The sequence below is a fragment of the Lissotriton helveticus genome, chromosome 5_1 (assembly GCF_964261635.1).
Source record: "Lissotriton helveticus chromosome 5_1, aLisHel1.1, whole genome shotgun sequence".
In the NCBI taxonomy this organism is placed as follows: Eukaryota; Metazoa; Chordata; class Amphibia; order Caudata; family Salamandridae; genus Lissotriton; species Lissotriton helveticus.
The window spans coordinates 511,910,718-511,931,800 of record NC_136065.1 but is presented as its reverse complement, the minus strand read 5'-3'; the positions used below and the strand labels follow the sequence as shown (position 1 = coordinate 511,931,800).

Genomic DNA, 21,083 nt, shown 5'->3' with positions numbered 1-21,083 from the left:
GGATAATTTTCTTGTATTGTCCCTTCCGGAACTGTGATTCCAAAGTTCCTAACACAGTCCTGCGAGATCTTATTGGCTGCCATGAGAGAAAAAAGTTCCCATGAGGCGGTGTCTTTGAGAGGAGCGCGTAGAGAATTGTGCTGTAAAAAGTTGACGGCGTTTAGGCCCAGGTTACTTTTACTGCATGTAAAGTAAAGTCCACATTTGTAAAGCGCACAATCACCCGTAAGGGTCTCTAGGCGCTGGGGGCCGTCGGGAAGATTAAGTGAGCTATTGCCCAGAGTCACATGGTGCTGGGCTAACCTGCCGCCGGAGCTTGGGATCGAACCGTGGTCCCCAGATTCCAGCGTCAGTCGCCCTGGCGCCACACCTCTCCCCTTATGTGCATGTGTGTGTATATATATATATATATATTCACTGAAAAAACCATAGGTTATAGACCATATATAGTTAGGAATTAGCATTTAAAAAACCTTATTTTACTCACACAAAACCATTGAAATTCCATATATAGTTAGTTGCAGTAACTATATATCGCGCACCCGCAATCCACTGCTGATCATGTCACATATTACATCATTCATGACATGGTCAGTGACATCACTGATGACATCATCTAGTGTCTGTGTGTTTTTGTAAAGTTTAAATATGTTTTACATATTGAAGAATGAGTGGATGTATGGAAGACTGAGTGTGTGTGTGGCTGGCTGGGAGGTGTGTGACTGTGCATATCAATGTGTACTTGTATCAGTGATTGTATAAGAGAGTAAGTATGTGTTAGTTTATGTGTGAAAAGTATGGTGTTCTGTGTTTAACTGTATAGATGAGGAAATCGAAGTGTGATTGATTCTTCACAGGACTGACTAGGTGTATGAGTGCATATGATAGTGTTGTAATAATGAGTGACTGTATTTATGAGTGATTGTATGGGTGAATGAGTGAATGTGTGTGTAGACGTAGGAATCAGTGAGTGCGTATGTAGTAACTGGTATTGGTGTGTCATGATGTCATCACTGATGTCATTTGAGATGTCATCAGTGATGTCATCAGTGATGTCATTTGAGATGTCATCAGTGATGTCATCAGTGATGTCACTGACCATGTCATGAATGATGTAATATGTGACATGATCAGCAGTGGATTGCGGGTGCGCGATATATAGTTACTGCAACTAACTATATATGGAATTTCAATGGTTTTGTGTGAGTAAAATAAGGTTTTTTAAATGCTAATTCCTAACTATATATGGTCTATAACCTATGGTTTTTTCAGTGAATTTTCAAGGTTTTGTAAATGCTAATTCCTAACTATATATGGTCTATAACCTATGGTTTTTTCAGTGAATTTCATAGGTTTTTTAATAGCAAATCTTTATAAAAATAATACATTTTAAATCTAATTTTATATTTTATAATTTTTTTATTTTTTTTTAATATTATTTTTAGTGCGCTCCCGGGGCGCGGACAGGTGAACGCACGGGTAAGCGCAATCTGGCGGCGCGGCGGCGCGCCCCGAGGCGCGTACTAATGCGCGTCCCGGAAGCGCTATTGTCGAGAACGAAAACAACATCGTGACGTATCGCGTAGCCGCCACGCCTTGCGTCATAAGACACGTATCGCGTAGCCGCGAGATGCGTCTTATGACGCACCGCGTAAGCGCACCCGGAAGCGCATACGATCGCGCAACGTAAGCGCCCCGATGCGCTTACGATACACGCCCGGGACGCGCCCCGGGCGCGTAGCGTAAGCGCGTTAAACCATGTGACTTTAAAATAACACTTTTCATTGGTTCAGAACTTTTTTTTTTCCAAATTGTGTGAAACCCACCCATTTCTCTCACTATTGCTTTGTACTTGGAGAGAGCAAGAGCTGTTGTGTCTACTCTATCTCCTACTTTTCTGATCTCCAGCAATGGCTGCAAGAGAGTCATCCAGCAGTGATTCAGAGGGATTTTTGGATGAGGACCCTCCTCAGCAAAAGAAAAAAACCCATTTCATTTGGAAATTTTACGACATCCCAGAAGGACAGAAAAAAGTGAACGCTCCCAAAGTAACATGCAAAATATGTGGGAGTAGTTTATCCAGAGGCAATCCTCTGAAAAAATATAGTTTTGGCAATGCCAATTTGATCCGGCATGTCAAAAGAAGACACCCTAACAACTTTGCCAGGGAGAGTGTCAGAGAGCTGGCACGGAATGTACCAACAGATGGCGGCAGCACCTCCACTGGTGGAGCAACACCTTCGGGACCACCCCGTGGAAGAATGATCCCTAACATTCAGCCGGTGTTTGCGGGCATCAAATTTTTGTGCGCAGAGTGTGACGAACTGCTCTGCTATGGGGAGCAGAGTGTTGAACTGATTGCCCTAAAGAAACAGCAACACCGCTGCTCTTCCAGTCCCTAAATTTTCAATTTTTTTTGCTCCTGTTGAGCAGTTTTGGAATCCTTGTTTTTGTTTTTCCCTTGAAAAAAATACAAAAAAAATATAAAATTGTTTTAAAAAGTCTAAAAAAATATAAAACAAAAAAAACAAAAAAAAATATATATATAAAACAACAAAATGAAAAAAAAAGTTCTTTTCAGAACTACCTCCAATTTTTAAAAAGAAGCTTTATTTTTTTTAAAGTCTGTCATTTTTAATCTCCATGGTACGCTCCCCCGTACGCTCCCCGGTGCGCGTACCGGGCGCTCACCCCCGCGAAAATCGAATTTTTTTTTATTTTTTTTTTCACCCGCGGGAGCCTTTTATGGCCCCCACATGTAACCTAGGGGGTCAGGGGGTGTGTACCCTGCCCCCTCTTGCTCATTTCCCCCTTTGATTTTTGCCACCTCTTGTGTCTCAATCCTACCGAGACACAAGATGGCGGCCGCTGCGGACTGTTTCGAATGTTTATAGACACCCGAGAACCAATCAGCTTGCCGTGCGCAGATCGCGTGGCGCGCCTGGAGCGCTCCCCTGTACGCGTACGTGGGAGCGCTCCAGGCGCGGCTCTGGATATATATCTTTTTTTGAACGTTAATTTCTCAAAATCCACTGGAGCACATATATTGAGACCTACAAAAGGCACATCGGGCTACCAGTCCCTACAAATTTGCCAAGTTTCGTGCAAATCCATTCAGCCGTTCGGGCTAAAAATGAGGCTAACCGCCCTATGGAAAACTCAATGTTAAAAACACGTTTTGGGACCCCCCTTTTTTCTCGGCCCCCCCTGGACCAACTCCCCCCAAATTTCCAGTGGCTGCTCAGAAACAAAATGTTCCATTTTGCTGAAAATTTCAGCCAATTCCGTCCACAAACGCCAAAGTTATTAGACATAGAATTTTCAAAAATCCCATAGGGAAAAAATCCTAACTATATATACCTACTGGCGACCGCCAGTAGGTAATATATATATATATATATATATATATATATATATATATATATATACACACACGCACGTTTCTGTGCCCAAATTTTTGGGTTCCAGAAAAAAGAATGGCTGGCACACTGGTATCCGGTTTCACAATTTATTACACAAAAATATATATATATATATATATATATATATATATATATATATATATATATATATATATATATATATATATATATATATATATATATATATATATATATATATATATATATATATATATATATATATATATATATATATATATATATATATATATATATATATATATATATATATATATATATATATATATATATATATATATATATATATATATATATATATATATATATATATATATATATATATATATATATATATATATATATATATATATATATATATATATATATATACATTCTGAGAACTAATAAAAAATCAGCCCAAGTAGGGTTTGGGGACAGGGAAGAGATGGGTCGCGGAAGACAATTACCACATGACTAGGCGGGTGCACTGTCAAGAATCCACGTGGGAAAATCGACAGCCTTCCATTTTGATTCTTGACAGTCCGCCCGCGTAAGTTGCCTCCCCTCATTGGGTCCAGCGCATTTTTTCGCACCATTCTTCTCCTTGAGCCTAGTCATGCGGTAATGGTCTGCCGCGACCCATCTCTTCCCTGTCTCCCAACCCTACTTGAGCTCATTTTTTAGTTAGTTCTCAGACTTTCGCCAGCACTGAAATATAAGTAAAAGTAACCTGGTCCTGATGATGGCCTAAATACTTCATCAGGCTGAAACGCCGTCGTCTTTTTACAGTGGAATTCTCGGCGCTCTCCTCAAAGACACCCTACTAGATTAAGTTGTATTTTTGACCATTTATTGTGTGGGTGTTCTAACTATGTAAATTTTACTTTCACTTGCTCCTTGTTGCGCCCCCTCCTATCGCTGTGCATACTTCCTCACATGTCACTTGCGCCGTCACAATCCTTCACAAGCACTTGTGCACAGTATCCCACAGGTTACATGTCATTCAATGTAACGCAGTGCCTTCCATACGTTTCGTTATATGAAGCTTAATATGTCAAATGTGTATATTCACTAAAATACAATTTTTGTTACATAAGCTATTTGTCTCCCTGGTTTTTCTCCCCCTTTGATTTAATTCTCAGCAACTCCTTGTGCTACGTGTAACTGACTGTTAATTTACACCTTTTTGAGACATTGTTTTATGATATGCATAAAAGTGGACTGCACACTGTACAGAGTACAGGAACGTCAAAAAACAATAAAAGAAACCATGAGGTGCTTCTAGAGCCTGGCACCCAGCACCCACCCGACAAGGTAGTGAAAAAAGGACTAAGGAAATTAGCCAAAAGTAAAAGAAAATTTGAGGTTAGTAGCAAGGACATAATTAAAGGGAAGAACGATTAATTGTGTTAAGAAGAGAGAGAGGATGAGATTGGAAAAATGGAATTGAGGGGAAGGATTAAAGCAAGTTGCACAAAACTAAAGAATACAGGTTAGCTTCGCTGTAATGATCACACCATCCATTGGGAAGAAGGTTCTTTGCTTACCATTGCCATCCTCGATGCAAATGACAAAGTATCTGCTTGAATCTGTCACACTTTCGACTGCTATGCCAGGAAACTGTTCAACGGGGGCTTGAGCAAACAGCTCTCCTGTACAGAGTGAGACACACACAAATTAAGAGGGCAAGAATGCAAACGGAAATCCTGCCCACCATGTACACGACAAGGACAAGCAGATTAACCTAGGAACACTTCCTCTAGTAGGCTGAGATGAGCTGTGTAGTGCCTGAAGTATCTAGGCAGGAAACCGTTTTATCTGTTGCTCCCAAAATCTCATTCAGATGAGCTGTGTAGTGCCTGAAGTATCTAGGCAGGAAACCGTTTTATCTGTTGCTCCCAAAATCTCATTCAGATTGATACAAAAGGCACAAAGACATTTTTATTTTCAGGAGCAAAACAAACAGAGAAGGATAGACAGCACACATGCAAGCCACACAGCCGTAAGGCACCAGGAATAAAGGTAGAAGCAGTTATCGTATAACTGAACAGAGCCTTGTGACACTTAAACTCACTCTACATCCACTGCTAGGGATAGATAGGAAGCCTGCAACAGCAAACAATTTACGAAGCAATTGGAAAAACTATTTCCTCTATCCTGAACAAATGATGTTGGATAGGGTGTAAAAACACCACTACAGCACCACTTATTGAGCACTGTTGCCAGAAATTATCCAACTGAAAAGGTTGAATAAAGTACAGATTGACACGAAAAGGATTGCATTTGCAAATTATACTTCACTACGTCAATTTTGTTAGCACTGAAGGAAAGAAAATTGTATGTGACCGCCGGCTGAGTTGGACATTGAGAAATGTCTAAGTAATATGTGGGAATCAATTGTGTTTAACATATTAGAATCAGCGGCGCTTGTTTTGTTAGATCTAAGCGCCGCCTTTGACACAGTCTCCCATGAAATTCTCCTGCAGCGTCTTGAGGAGATAGGGGTGACCGGCACTGCACACCAGTGGTTTCGTTCGTTTCTCATGGACCGTTCCTTCTGTGTGGCTGCCCCGCCGTATCAGTCCAAACGACATCCTCTGTCTCTTGGGGTCCCACAGGGTTCCTCGCTGAGTCCCACGTTGTTTAACATCTACGTGAGGCCGCTGGCTGAGGTTGTGAAGCTCTGTGGTATGACCATGGTGTCGTACGCAGATGATACCCAGCTAGCGGTCACGATCAGCGGGGACTCCGGGGTGGATGCCCCAAGATTCAGAGAAGGACTTCGGGCGGTGGCTGGTTGGATGACGTCCAACTGTCTCCAACTAAATGCCAAAAATACGGAGGTGATGGTCTTTGGTAAACGGACGGAACTATGGGGAGACATCTGGTGGCCGCCTGAGCTGGGTCCCACCCCCACTCCGGTTGCGGAGATCAAAAATCTGGGGGTTTGGTTGGACCCCTCCCTCAATTTTGTTGGCCACACCAAAAGGACGGCGGCGTGCTGCTTCGGCATTTTGCGCAATTTGAGACCTGCTCTTAAGTACTTCGATGCCGCAACCCGTCAACTCGTGGTTCAAGCGACGGTTCTGGCTCGGCTGGACTATGCCAGCTCCCTTTTTATAGGGTTAAACCAGGCTGAGCTGACTCGTCTCCAAAGAGTGCAGAACGCAGCGGCCAGAGCAATCGTAGGTCTTCCTAGGTTTTGCTCGGCCACTCCAACTCTGCGAGCTTTGCACTGGTTACCCGTTAGGCAGCGGATCCATTTTAAAGTGCTGTGCATGTCTTTTAAGATTCTGAAGGGCTTGTCGCCCCCCTTATTGTATCAACTTTTGTGCCCCTACATCCCGGGCCGCTCTCTGCGTTCTTTGGACCAAGAATTAGCAGTAGCCCCTCGATTCAAACTCAGTCGGGCGGGGGGTCACTCCTTTAGGGTGCGGGCAGCCGCACTTTGGAACGCTCTCCCTTTGAAAATCCGGACTCTTGGCGACTTGCTCTCTTTCCGCAAGGCCGCTAAAACCTTTTTGTTTCCCCAGCTATGTTAAATTTTAAACCCCTTTTTTAATATTTTCGGTCTCCTTGTTGTGTTGTGTTGCCACCTTGTCGGTGCGCCGGGACGCTCCTTCGCTGGAGCAGCTGTGCGCAGTACAAATATCACTAACATAACATAACATAACACATAACATAACTTAAATTGGGGAACTAGGAGCAATACATCGACTCTGAAATAATTACTTGTCACATCTCTAGATGGAATCGTTTTCAGTAATCTTCCTTGGGGGATATTTTCATAGTTGTGTATGTTCAGAATATTGAGCCTACTGTACCAAACATCTCTTGCCACAGATCCAGGTAGCAGTAATCCATTTAAAAATAGATGTATCCCATAGCATTGGCAATGGGGAAATATGCTCAGTAGTTTGTTTTCACAAACTGAGTGCATTAATCAAGGTAGAAGGTAAATAATGACTTGTCCATCAATGCCACTTGTGATTTAAAGATGTTGACAAATATCACATGCTCTAGTGTTGAACACAACTGAGAAGTCGTAGACAGTAAGTAGCCAGACATCCTGTTTGTCTAAGATTCAAAAAGCCACCACTTACCACTGGACACATGACAGCAACACAACATGGTCAGAAGCTAGATTGGAATGTACCTAGACTCTTGATATTTGCTTAAAATGTCAATATTTGGGGGGCGTGGCTAGCGCTCGTCGATGGCGGCCGCAGACTAGAGAGGCTCCCGAGCAGTAGCGGCTTCCCGCACTCATCCGGATCACCAATCCTGATCTAAATAGTGGCAGAAGGGGTGGAAGAGACCCGGAGTCCCTGCAGCATTCAGCGCTGCAATTTTGAGACGGATCCGGCGAGGCGGCAGACTCGGAGGACGGACACGGCCTGAGGAGAGGTGGGGCCTGACGACAGCCGGGAGGCAGCGGAGCTGTGGTACTCCCGTAGCCCGACCGGAAATTGACTCTCACCGGCCGCACCTAGCCGGGAGTGCCGGCTCGTCGGGAGAGTTGCCGAGACCTACGTGGCCTTCACCCTGGGAACCCAGTGACTTGGACGGAGCCCCGCGACCGCCGGCGCCGACCGAGGGGGCGGTAACAACGGACCCACGGCCTCCGCGTGAGCCGCAGGAAAAAATTATTTTTTTTTTTTTAAACGGCGCCGCCATTTCTTCACGCCAGGAGTGAGTCACGGCCCAGTGGCAGCAGCCCCAGCTTGGCAGTGGTCGGGCAGGGATCGCGGGCACTTACACAAGGCTCCGCTGCACCGATTATCGCACCCTTGGCAGCGGAAGAACGACAGAGACCGCGAACAGCGGGGGCCGAGCACTCCCCCCCACCCCCTCCCTTCTACTAAGACTCTATCCAGGGCATTGAATCCGTCGGCGGTGCACGCGCCAGGGGGTACGCCTCCTACTAACGGCATTCGGGATCCCACACCAACACCAGTTCAGATCCAATACGTCCAGCTGGCCGCAGGAGCAGTAAATAACGGGCCTTGCTCAGGGGTGAGGAAAGAATTCGCGCCAACTGCTGTTGTGGACGTGGCGCCCTGCATTGCCCAGGTTGGAGGCGGTGGACGGGGCCAGCAGTCACGGACAAGAGTGGAATCGCCATATATCCTCAGAACAGGCCATACTATTCGAGGCGTAATCGGGTTGCCCTGCCCAGGATACGCTCCAGAAAATGACGCACAGAGGCCCCCGACAAAATGCCGCCCAGGCCAAACTTGACAAATTCGCGTATGAAAGACACTCTCCGCCCCAGGAACAACGCAAGACAGCCGGGAAAATGACGGAGACGGAGGGGGCTAAGAAGGCCACTATCGAAGACGTCTTAGTGGCTCTGGCACAGGTGCAAGCGACAGTGGGGGCTACAGCTACCGAAGTCACCCTGATCCGGGCGGACCTCCACAAAATATCCAAAAGGGTCAAGCAGGTAGAAGTTGTTACTAAATCCTTGGTCGAGGATGTGTCAGAACTGCAGACAGCGATGGAGCGTCTGCAGACGGACAATAAATTGCTTCGTGACAAGCTGGATGACCAGGAAGGACGCTCTCGGCGCAACAACATCCGAATTTTGGGGGTACCGGAATCGGAAGACACTGGGGCAATAGACCTCTATGTGGAGGAACTAATTAAAACCAGGCTACAACCTAAGGGGCTCTCACATTTCTTCTCGGTGGAACGGGCCCACAGGGTGCCGGGGGGGAAGCCTAAGACTGGAGGGCCACCTCGGCCGATTTTGGCTAGACTATTCAATTTCAGAGACCGCGACACCATCCTTCAAGCCGCAAGAGTGGCACCGGCCATCCAGGTCCAAAACTCGAAGATAGCGTTCTTCCCAGACTACACGGCGGAGGTCACTAGGAGGAGGAAGACGTTTTTGGAGGTAAAAAAAACATTGCGGGACAAGGAGTTACAATACTCGATGCAATTTCCAGCCCGATTGCGAGTAGTGGCGGACCAAAAAGTGTGGTTTTTCGACACCCCCGAGGCTGCCCGGGACTGGTTGGAGGGATGGCATACTGTGGACCGACAGAGGAAACCACCGAGACAACATCACGAATGTGGAGGGAACACCGGGTCAGGCTCACAGTCCTCCAGTCGGGGTGGAGCGGAGGGATCACCCTCACATGGATTTGCAGGAACTGGCGGTGAGGAATGACCCCTACCCGGAAAAAGGCATTGGTGAAGATTGCTGATCGTCGACACATCACTCTACGGCTGCATTTGGACTCTGGCGACACTATCCCGGAAGCACGCAGGGATGCCGCCTGCTCGGGGAGACACTCTCCCCCTTACACGCAAGTACTCTGGTTGCGGGATGGGTAAAGCGCTCTGCTCAGTTGGGGAGGCGGGCAGTTGAAAGTCCGTTAGGCAGGGAGGGGGAGTTGGGGAGGGGAGAATTTTGTTACAGTTAGGAACACACTTTCACGGTCACAGAAGGTACCTAGACTCCCATATGAATCTGGACTAGGCAAGAGCAACGAGCAGGAGGGTACGACTCCCAGCGGGACATTAGACAGTGGATCTACCCGAGGTGGGAAGAGAAGACGGGTGGATGGCTATCTCATATGGCCTTCAAAATCACTTGGGGACATGTTTACACCCGGCACCCACACCACACTTCCCCATCACTACATTGTTAGCCCCGGAATTTCCAATGGCGAATGCTTTGCTGCCGGAAAGGGATGAGGTAGATGTAGAGACACGCTGCCCTGCATTGAGTATTATGTCCTGGAACGTGAGAGGGCTGGGGGACAAGGTTAAACGGGGGTTGGTCCTTACCGCGATCAGGAGACAGAAACCCACGATAGCGTTGCTACAAGAAACGCATTTAACAGGGGGTACGGTTAAAGCCTTAGACAGACGAGGATACAAGATGGTAGTCCATTCAGACTTCACGTCGGGATCCAGGGGGACCGGTATCCTGATGCAGAAAAACACAAGCTTTATCTCCCTACTTACGAAAACTGATGACCAAGGCTGTTTTGCAGCCCTTCAGGGGCAGTGGGAGGGGAAACTACTTAACCTGGTTTCAGTGTACATCCCACCAGCACTACACTCAGTACAACTCCCTAAATGGGGTGACTTTATTCTGACCCTCCCTGAAGGGGACATTATCCTGGGAGGGGATTTCAACGCGATTCTAGACACCCAACTCGACAGGTTCCCCATACGGGCCCCCACGGGAGGAATCTCCCGCCTCCAACAATTCTTAACAGCCTTCGGCCTGACGGATATTTGGAGACACCTCCACCCCAGCGCCAAACAATACACCTTTCACTCTACAGCACACGGGAGTCTGTCGAGAATTGACCACTTTTTGACTCTGGGGGACGGTCTCCGACAGATAGATACAATGATAATTCACCCTAGAGGGATCTCAGATCACTCCCCGCTTACACTTACACTCTCCTCATGGACACGAACGCACAGGCGCATGTACCCCATACAGGCCACCTACCTCAAGATTCCACAAGTCCGTAAAGCTCTTAAAAAGGCAACGACGAGGTACTTCGCTGAAAATGTAAACTTAGTAAGCTCCGCCGAGGTACTGTGGGAGGCATATAAGACGGTCCTGCGGGGGGAAGCCATACACACGATCACAGGCTACCGGCGCGATCGTTCTCGGGAACTAGATGGAATAGACCTGACTTTGCAGGAATTAACAAAGGTACACGAACAGGGCCCCACTCCTTCCACTCTACACGCACTGACTCTGCAACAACAGCTTTACAATGGCCACCTACGTATGCATGTTAAGGGGTGTCTGACTGACACCCAGACCAAGATCTATGAGGTGGGTGATAAGGCCGGGAAACTACTGGCATGGCTTGACAAACGGGAAGGAAATTCTAGAGGAATCCCACATCTAAGGGACAACTATGGAACGTTACATACTGACCCAGTCCAAATTGTGGATTTGCTAGCAGACCACTTTGAACAGGTATATACCCCTGACCGTGTAATCACCCCGGAAATGGCCAGAGAGGTGCTAGCGCCGATCGAGGTCCAAACATTGTCCTCGGAGGTGTCCGGTGAACTAGAGGCCGATATCACCGCGGAAGAAATCCAGTTGGCTATTCATGCCTTGAACCCGGGTAAGGCTATGGGGCCTAACGGGATACCGGTGGAATGGTATCAAGCACTACCGGAGACTCTCAGTCCATTTCTGCTGGGAATGTTTAAAGAATGTCAGAAAAATGGCACGCTCCCGCCAGACCAGAGAGTAGCGACTATAGTGACTATCCCCAAACCGGGCAAACCGCCGGATGACTGTTCATCGTATCGCCCCATTTCACTGCTCAACGCAGAGGCAAAAATACTCGCCAAACTCCTGGCGATGAGACTCCTTCCCCATTTGTCCTCTCTGATACACCTGGACCAATCAGGGTTTATGCCACACAGAAACACTGCGCTGAATTTGCGACGCCTACACGGGGTACTGGCCAGAGCGGATTCAATACCGTCCCAGGCAGTGATATTAGCCCTTGATGCCAAGATGGCGTTTGACCTGGTGGAATGGCCGTACTTGTTTGAGGCACTGTCCCGCCTGGGATTTGGTCCCCGATTTATTGCATGGGTCAGACTGTTATATGCTGACCCGGTGGCAAGAGTAGTAGCCAATGGCCATACCTCGCGAATTTTCCCGCTGGGAAGAGGTACGAGACAGGGATTTCCCCTCTCCCCCTTGCTATTTGCGATCTCGCTGGAACCACTCGCCACGCTCATTAGGACCTCCCCTTTGCTTAAGGGCATCTGCTGGAGGGAGGGCTGGGAGGATCGGCTGTCACTGTACGCAGACGACATGCTGATCTATCTAACTAATCCTGAAGATGGAGTGCCAGCCCTATTACAGCTCTGCGACGCTCATGGCAAGATCTCGGGATACACCCTGAATTGGAATAAATCGGAACTTTATGTTCTGAAGGGGCAGTCACCAGCCCTCGACCTGAATTGTCCTCTACGGATGGCAGGCTCATCGTTCAAATATTTAGGCATTCACATCACTAGGGACCCCGCAGAATTCGTTGACAAAAATCTGAAACCCCACTTAGACAGGCTCAGGCGTGATGTCAAGTTCTGGTCGGAACTTCCACTAACACTCCTGGGACGAGCTGCACTTTACAAGATGATGGCTCTGCCCAGATTCTTGTATGTCCTAGAAAACACGCCTTACCCGGTGGCCCCTAAATTCTTTCAGACAGTCGCAGCGTTGGTCTCCAACCTCCTATGGGGGACCCACCCTGCTCGCATCGCCCAATCGAAACTACATAGAGGTTGGTTTGAGGGTGGCATTGCTCTACCCAGCCTAAAGCTTTACTACTGGGCAGCACACCTTAAGCCCATCAATCACTGGCTTCACGCTTCACAAGGCGAGCCAGCCTTTCAGGCTGACAGGGGACAACTGGGCATGGTCAACATGTTGATTCCGCTATACGACCGCCGTAAAATTTGCGCTTTGGTGGGACCCACCAGGTTAACGGTCACAATCTGGCACACAGCGACCGCTGCTCTGGGCTGGAAAGGGAAAATCACCAAGTTAACTCCACTGTGGGACTCTCGAGTCCTCGGGCACCTACGAAACAGCAAAGGATTTTCCCACTGGGACACTATAGGGATCTCCACGGTGGGAGATCTTTGGGAAAAGGGAGGGGTAATACCCTTCAACAGACTGAAAGGACTGTATGATCTCAGTGAGAGGGAATTGTATAGATACGTCCAGATCAGGCATGCTTTACTAGCAGTTTTGCCCGCAGACACCGACCTGCCTGAAGCGTCCCCACTGGAGGATCGCCTTCTTACAGAATTCATGGTCGAGCGCGCAACATCCCTCACCTATCGCAAACTAATAAACAATTTCCCAGACCCTACATTTACGTTAAAGATAAAGTGGGAGGAAGACACTAGCGAGATGGATGAACACGAATGGAATGAGGCACTGGCGTCGCCTAGAGAGGTAGGCATCTCTGCGAGATTACGACTGGTACAATTGAAAATACTGCATAGGGTATACTACACTAGAACAATGCTACACCGCATCCACAGGATAGAGCACCCTTACGGCCTTCGTGGGTGTGGGGAAGAGGGTACATTCTTCCATACTATATGGGACTGCCCCAGAATCCAAGAATACTGGAAACAGATACTTCGCACGATCTCACAGACATTGGAAACTACACTGTTGCCTGACCCGAAGAGGTGCCTTCTTAATGTGTGGGAACCTACAGATATCTCCAGATTCGGACGGATTTGGGTTGCAGTGGGGTTGATGGTGGCGAAGAGAGATATTGCGCAGCGCTGGGGGGTGCCAGAAGTACCGACCAAGTCGCACTGGTGCGCAAATATGGATAAGGTGATGGTGACAGAAAGGGCGGTATATTCCAACCGTGCATGCCCGGGGAAATGGAATAAGATCTGGTCTAAATGGAATGTGTATAGAGGTGAGATATGTGACCCATTGCCGGAGACTGAACTGGATGAATCAGAGGAGGAAGGGGAGGAGTGACGTGTGGTGACAAACTCCGGGAGGGCAGGAGGGATGGGATTTAGAAGAGGAAACCCTTCCTAAGTGAACTTGCCAGGTTTCAGGGCCAGAAATGCACAAGATGACGAATTCAAGGCATGCATGTCTAGTTATAGACTAAACCCTTACAGGGATTAAGGTACTAACGCCAGGTTCTAGCATGGGAAATCTAGGGAAGTTAAATAAAAAATAAAAAAATAAAAAAAAGTCAATATTTGTGATGCAGAAAGCACTCAAAGGGTATTGCCAAACATTAGAAACATGTGGTAGGGCAGCAGTAGTTAAGATCACTGGAATATGCAGTTGACTTCTTTGATAGCAAGGTTATTGTCCAGTCAACTGAGTTCAAGTTGTTTTACAGAGGAGCTCCACAACAGCCAGCATAGACCCAGGTGATACAAGCTTTCACTACGATTCTTTTATCTGACATACTGGGAATAGATGCACTGCACAGCTGTTCGATTTGAAACAGGCAACTGTTTTTTAAGGACACTTGCTAGAAAGAGCCAGATCTGAACCATTTAACAGTAGGTACTGTTGCATGTGTCAATGAAGATGCTGTCATTTAGTTCATGGTCTTGATACATATAATTCAGCACATTTCTGGCATCTCCTAGTTAAGCAGAGGGTCATGTATTGGGGAGAATGAGGATTGAAGCATGCTTTAGAACTCTAAAGAGCATTTAGGGGCAATTATCTGCAACGTCTACTTGGAATTTCGAGTAAGAGGCCTTTTTTTTTAAAACAGATTTTTATTGCCATAAACTTATACTATTGCATGTACAGGGGGCTCCTGCCAAGTACTCTCACGTCTTTCTGCCGCTGCGGAAGCCACTGTCAATTTCTGCAGCCCTGTTATGTTGGGGCCTCAATTACTTTACTTTTGGCATCCACTTCGCTGCCGGGGGAGCGGCTGCTGGCGACTGTTGCCACTGCTGGGGACCACAAGTCCCATAACCCTGCACAAAATTCACACCTGATTTACATCATCACTGGTGCTACTTAAGGGCGTTACAGTACCGTTGCCTTGGGTCTTTTGCCAAGTACTCTCACGATGCCAATCTGCCGCTGCGGAAGCAGCTGTCAATTCCTGCAGCCCTGTGGTTTTGGGGCTCTATTACCCTACTTTTGGCATTTAATTCGCTGCCGGGGAGCCGCTGCTGCAGACTGCTACGGCCACTGGGGACCACAAGTTCCATAATCCAGCGCAGAATTCACACCTGATCTACATATGAATGGCGCTACCTAAGTGCGCTGCACTCCCACTGTTCGGGATGCGCACTGGCCACACCAGGCAAAGGGCGGGCCTGTCAGAGCCTGGAGGAGGCTGGGCTGGGTCCAACCTCTTGGCTCGAGCATTTGCCCACATAAGGTACTGTTATCCATGTAACTATTCTACAGGCCTGGTCTTCTTCATGTCAGCCCGATTATATCTAATTATGAGCTGGGGCGTGTGATGTTCCTATGTTCATATTAGTTATGTTCTAACAAATTGTGTGTTGGGGGCATATCATGCTTCTCTGATATTGGTGCACTGCACTTTACATTCTAGGAGCACTGGGCCTTATAAAGGGACCTTTTTTTCTATTTACAACAAGGGCAAACGAAAGGCATCTGATCAAGCCCATGGCATATCAAAACACCTCAAAAGTTATACAAATTCTGATAACTGTACTAATTGAGGAGGGTGAATCGCTCATTAGCTCAGATTCACCTTCCAAAAGCGAGCCCAGGGCCACTTCAAAAAACAAAAATGCTATTATTAAGCCCCAGCTAATCCGGGAACTATTCTCAAAAAGTAGACCACTCGGAAATTCCATGATGAAGCAGGGTTAATTCATAAGAAAGAAGCTCACACCATCTCAAGCTACTATACAGGTCAATCCAGTAGCAAATGCAGCCCCAACATCCATTCTGCTTCAGGTCCACCGATAAATGGCTCATGAGGTCAGCAGCCTGTCTTTTTTCATCCCTTGTAGCAATCGCTACATGACTCTTGCTGAACAGATTCATGCTCTTGACAAGCAGAAGGTTGGAACCCCCACCACCTGTTCCCCCGGGAGACATAGCCCATCTTTGCCTGCAAATTAAAGATCTCAGGGGGGAGGTGGGGAATCAAAGTACTGGTATTACACAGTCCTACCACACTCAATTGAGTACTTACTAGTGTACCTCAACCCGTTGATAAAAACATATGTACCTCATACTCCTTGAATAAACAGCCTTTGATTGGCAAACATAGGCCCACTGAGACTAGTAATCCAGCAGCATTCCATATTTCCACCAATGCGACTCCTTGTAGAAACACTTACAGGGAACAGGAGACCAGAATATACTAATGAGCATAGACCTGTGCAGACCCTTAGTTCCTCCCAACTACCTAGCTACTGTAGGGATCAGTTCCACAGGGAGTTTGTATTTCCAAGGCACACCCCAATTTCTATCCAAAAACCTACCACTCAGCTGCAATCTATGGCTCCTAATCATAGCCGCTCTACATTTCTCGTTGACACCCTAAACTTGTGCATCTCACATATAAAGATGGTGAGGATGCATTCATAAATAAAACCATTCACTGGGTTCGTGATGTAGGGGGGATGTCGTTCACCCATACAGGAGAACATTCTTAGAGCTAGAAGGCATTTGAAACATGGCACCAAGTTTGATAGTATAAAATTAATTCTTGGTAAGAGGGATTTAGTTGACAATCTTATGGCCTTTGATGTTCGACTCTCTTTCTTGTTCCACATCAACATTCGATTCAAATAAAGCGTCTGGAGCACAGCTGTCAAACTGATCTGTGTCCTCCTTTGCCCCATATAGCCAATGGATCCCTCCATGCGTGATACAGACTGGCGACCACTCTTCTTTAACTCTGACCGGATTTCATATTCTCCCACTCTAAATGCTCTGAGCGATCTACATGACAACCTGGTAACAAGCGATTCCACTGCTCTATTAAACAACTTTGATCGTCGACCCTTGAAAAAGAACCACAGGCACTCACACTTGATAATAGCAGAGGGCATCAATACCACCTTTGAGCCTTTGGGTAGTGAGGATGTCAACCTTGCTACGGAGGAGGATGAGATGTGGGGCGTTCGGCAATTAGAATTGCCTGCTATAAAAAGATGGACAGAGGCTGCTTTACAACTCAAGGCACTGTCTTTGGCGCTGGGGCTCAGAGCAATCAATAGAAGGTCCAAATTCGACAGAATCAGAGCCAATAATAATAATACTCTGCTCAATTCCAGTCATATATATTATTAGATCGGAGCCTCTGGCCACTCCTCAGGGATATGATTGTTGATAAGTGGTTTGCGAGCGCCCACAATCCCCTCTACCTCACTATGGAGCCTTTCTGTGGTATCAAGGCGGCCAATTCCCATACCCTGGTCATCACCAGGGATATACAATCATCATTGTGTGGCGCATTAAATGGTCTCAGGTAGTTGACTCCCCCGACATATTGTCCAATATTATTGGGGATCTATCATTCTCTTTAGCAGAAATGTACACAAGGTTGCCATGCGCAGTGGACCAAGAGTTAATTACTGACTCACAAGCTTTTTAAGAAAAAAATCATGTTTTCTCATTACTGCATCAACTATTTGTAGACGTCCCCCAGGACCAAAAACTTGGTTCCATAAAGAATGTAGACAACTGCATTTCCTATTGGCTAAGGCGATAAAAACCAAGGATATGAGGCAGGTCCATTTGGCGACTAAGATGTATAAATCAAATCAGCCACGAGCAAAAAGAGAATGGGAAGGTGAGAGATGGCAAGAACTTAAAGCGTCCTATTCTGCCAAGGACTCTAAGATTCTGGTTCTTTGGTTACGTGGGGTAGAGGTGGACAAGCACCCCCTCTCCATAATTACATTCCTCCCTCTACTTGGGTTGACCATTTTTAACGCTTCTACTCCGAGGGTTCCTCTCGTAATTCAGTGGAAGACAAGTTGAGTGACCCGATTGCATCCGATTTTCCCGCCGCGACTGTGTGATTATATGAGCTAGCGGACGTCTCCCTCATCTTAGATGCAGGTACTAGAGCTAGAGCACCAAGACCAGACGGCATCCCGCTGACATTTCTGCAGAATAGAGCAAACTGGTCGAGGTACATATTAATCCTGGCAAATGCTATTATTGGTTGAGCCCCTATTCCGGACTCCTGGAAGGGCGCTGAACTTGTTCCCATCTATAAACAAGCATTGAAAATGCAATAGGTCTCGCCTTTCATTAAGTTAAAGCCATTTGCTATGCTATACAATACCATTAGCAAAGCAAATTGCTTTAACTTTAAAAAAAGGCTAGACCTATTGCATTTTCAATGCTTATTTTTGGTTTTCTGCTAAGTACTCTTATCAAAGTGCATGTTATTTCTAGTGGTCTCCCTTCTGTATTTCTCTTCCCCTAAACTGTTGGTCCTTGTTGCATGTGAGCTTCTCCCCACCCCCTCCATGTTACGCTCACCCTTCTGTACTCCTCCCCACCGTTGATTTGTTTCCTGTGTGTGTATCCTCCCCACCCTGCCCTCTGTTTTGCTTCTCCCCCACTTGTGCCCTTCTCTTTGCACCGCCCATTGCTTCTCCTCCTCATCCCTGTACAACACCTCCCCCCCCCCCCAATGCCTGCTCACTGATGTGCTGGTCCCCTGCCCTCTTCGGGTTGCTCGCTCACCTGTTGCTTCTCCTCCCATGCCCTGTGTTGCTTCTTGCTCACTCTTTAAAAAAAAAAAAAAATCTTTTTAGTTACCGATCCAACTTGTGTGTAGTGGCTGCATCATTTTCTAGGTGTGTGTAGAGCGCATGTGTACAAAAAGACGTAGGCGGACATATTAGACTTTTTTATTTTTTATAATTCTTTATCCTCATGGATACTGAGCAGCATGGATAAAAATCATAGGCCTAAAGGTGAGGTCTGTTGGTTGTGCCAATGATTGTTAACTTGTGCCAGTAGAGGAACAACAGACTCTATTAACAAATCCTCTTGGGGGACTGACCCCCTCCCCCCCAATCTCATACACTGTCCTTTCTGTTTCCCACCACTTCTGCTTACCAATGCTCATTACTCACATGGCCATTCTTGTTTACCACAGTATCTCTGGTCTGAGCAACCGGATATTGATACCCGAGGTGACGTGCCGATTTGTTATCACAGAGCTAACGCCCAAGCGGCCACTTAGTGCCAGTTTGCTAAAGGGAGGAAAAGATTCCATAACATTACAGTCACTATGGTTTCTGGCCATCAGTGTTGACTGAACCCCATGTCATGACAACGCTTCCCACGCCATTTCACAATGGGTGTCTGCTTACATATCTGCATCAGACTTATAAAGAACATTTCAGCATGGGCCAGAATGTTAGCAGTGTCTACCTCTGATGTGGATGCGTTCCTTCAGCCTTCACAAACTGTGTCTTGTTTGCAAAGACAATTTTTGTATTAGCGGAGTCAGCATTCATTTTTGAGCAATGACAAGGGATGGCCATTGGTATACAGTGTCATGGGTCAGTCATTGACAAGGCCTTATAATAGACAAGCCATTGAAACGGTCATCCACTAGCAAGTGGTTACACGACGCTCCATAGGATGAGTAGTGGTGGTGGACTGCTTCTAGTGAGCAGCCATGGAGTGAGACTGTCTGGCACTGGTGAGCAGGCATGGAGTGGGACTCCTGTTGCTAGTGATCATCCATGGGAGTAATAGTGTCACTCAAAGGCGGTGAACTGTTGCTAGCTAGCAACAGCGAGACTGAAGTTGGTACTGTCGTTGGTGAGCATCGCAGAGAAGGAGTCAGCAGTTGCAAAGTTCTAGCAGGGCTGTTGGTGAGTCGCAGGCAGGTTGCCATTGGCAGATGGGCAGAGAACTGCTTTTGGTGAGCAGTGATGGGGACAGCCATTGGCAGGCAGTGGCAGTCTGGTTACTGTTGGCGAGTAGTGCTGAGGGAGCAGACGGCAAGCAGTTACAGGGGACTGTCGCTGAGGAAAAGTGACAGTGCCTTCGGTTGGTGAAGTGGTGTAGAAGACACATGGTGTCTGGTAGGAGGTGGCAGTGGACACTGTTGATGAGCAGTGGTGGTAGGACTGTGACTTGAGAGGAGTGGGGGTTTATGGTTGAAGACAGTAGCAAGACTACTCTTTTGTCAAGCCATATAGAAAGACTGTTCCTGGGATTCTTTGCACGAGTCTTCATAGTCCTGGATATGGTGGTATTTCAAACTGTTGGTTAGCATGGATGGACTTTTCAGGAATCTTGTAGGTCGGACTTAAATGATACGTATAATAAACTTGTAGGGGATTTTAGAAAGCTGTCTTCATTCATTAGTCTATTGCCATTCACACTTGTATTCTGCCCACTTCGACATACAGCATGGGGCATGGTTGAGCACAAACTGTTATAGCATTGTATGACTTTTGAGACCAAAATAACTTTTTACCATTTTTTTCTGAATAGATTGATGATGGCACAGCAGCTTCCTCAACAATAAAGGTTTGCAAAAACCATGATAAATAAACCAGAATTAACCAATTCAAAAGGCTGGCAGCCATCGCTAGACAAATTGGCTATGCCAATGCTCAGTGTTTTTTTTTTTTTTTTCTGTTGGCTGCTCGATCCCTGATGCGGCTGCTGTTTTTGAGATGCAGTAGTGTTTGTTCATCGCCTATGGCATTTTCAGAGAATATATAACAGAGGTCGCGAGACGAAGGGAGAGTTGCAGCATTCACAGCTGTTCTGGCCGTGCCTTTTTTGGTCTCTAAACGCAGTTCTTAAATTAATTGTATGCCAAAACTCAGCCATAGTCTTAGAGTTTAATCCATTTCACAGCTGTAAGGTCCTAGATAGGTGGGGCATGATTTCAGGTGTGATCTTTTTTTAATGTATGTTGCTTTGCTGTGACAAGGAAAACCCTCCTGTGCTTGGACAAAGTAGTCCTAGCATGTGTGCAGATTACCGACACATCGGAGAAAGGGAAGTCTGCCGAGTTGCCATTCCTAGACTTAGGAGAATCTGTATTGGGAGAGCAGCAGTTCTTGGATCTGTCAAGAGCAGCCCGACAGATGAGGCGCTTGGACCTAGCACTAAATCCTGGTGCTGGGAAGCCATTGCATCCTGTTTGCTTG

The 21,083-nt window shown here is 46.7% G+C and overlaps 1 protein-coding gene across 1 annotated transcript in view; it reads right to left on the bottom strand.

Annotated features, from left to right (window-relative positions):
• NECAP2 (NECAP endocytosis associated 2) overlaps positions 1–21,083 on the bottom strand; it is a 111,790-nt gene that overhangs the window by 55,355 nt on the left and 35,352 nt on the right. The window contains exon 3 of the mRNA XM_078642847.1: positions 4,970–5,074. Coding sequence (XP_078498973.1) covers positions 4,970–5,074 — 105 coding nt within the window. The remainder of the gene's footprint in view (positions 1–4,969; positions 5,075–21,083) is intronic.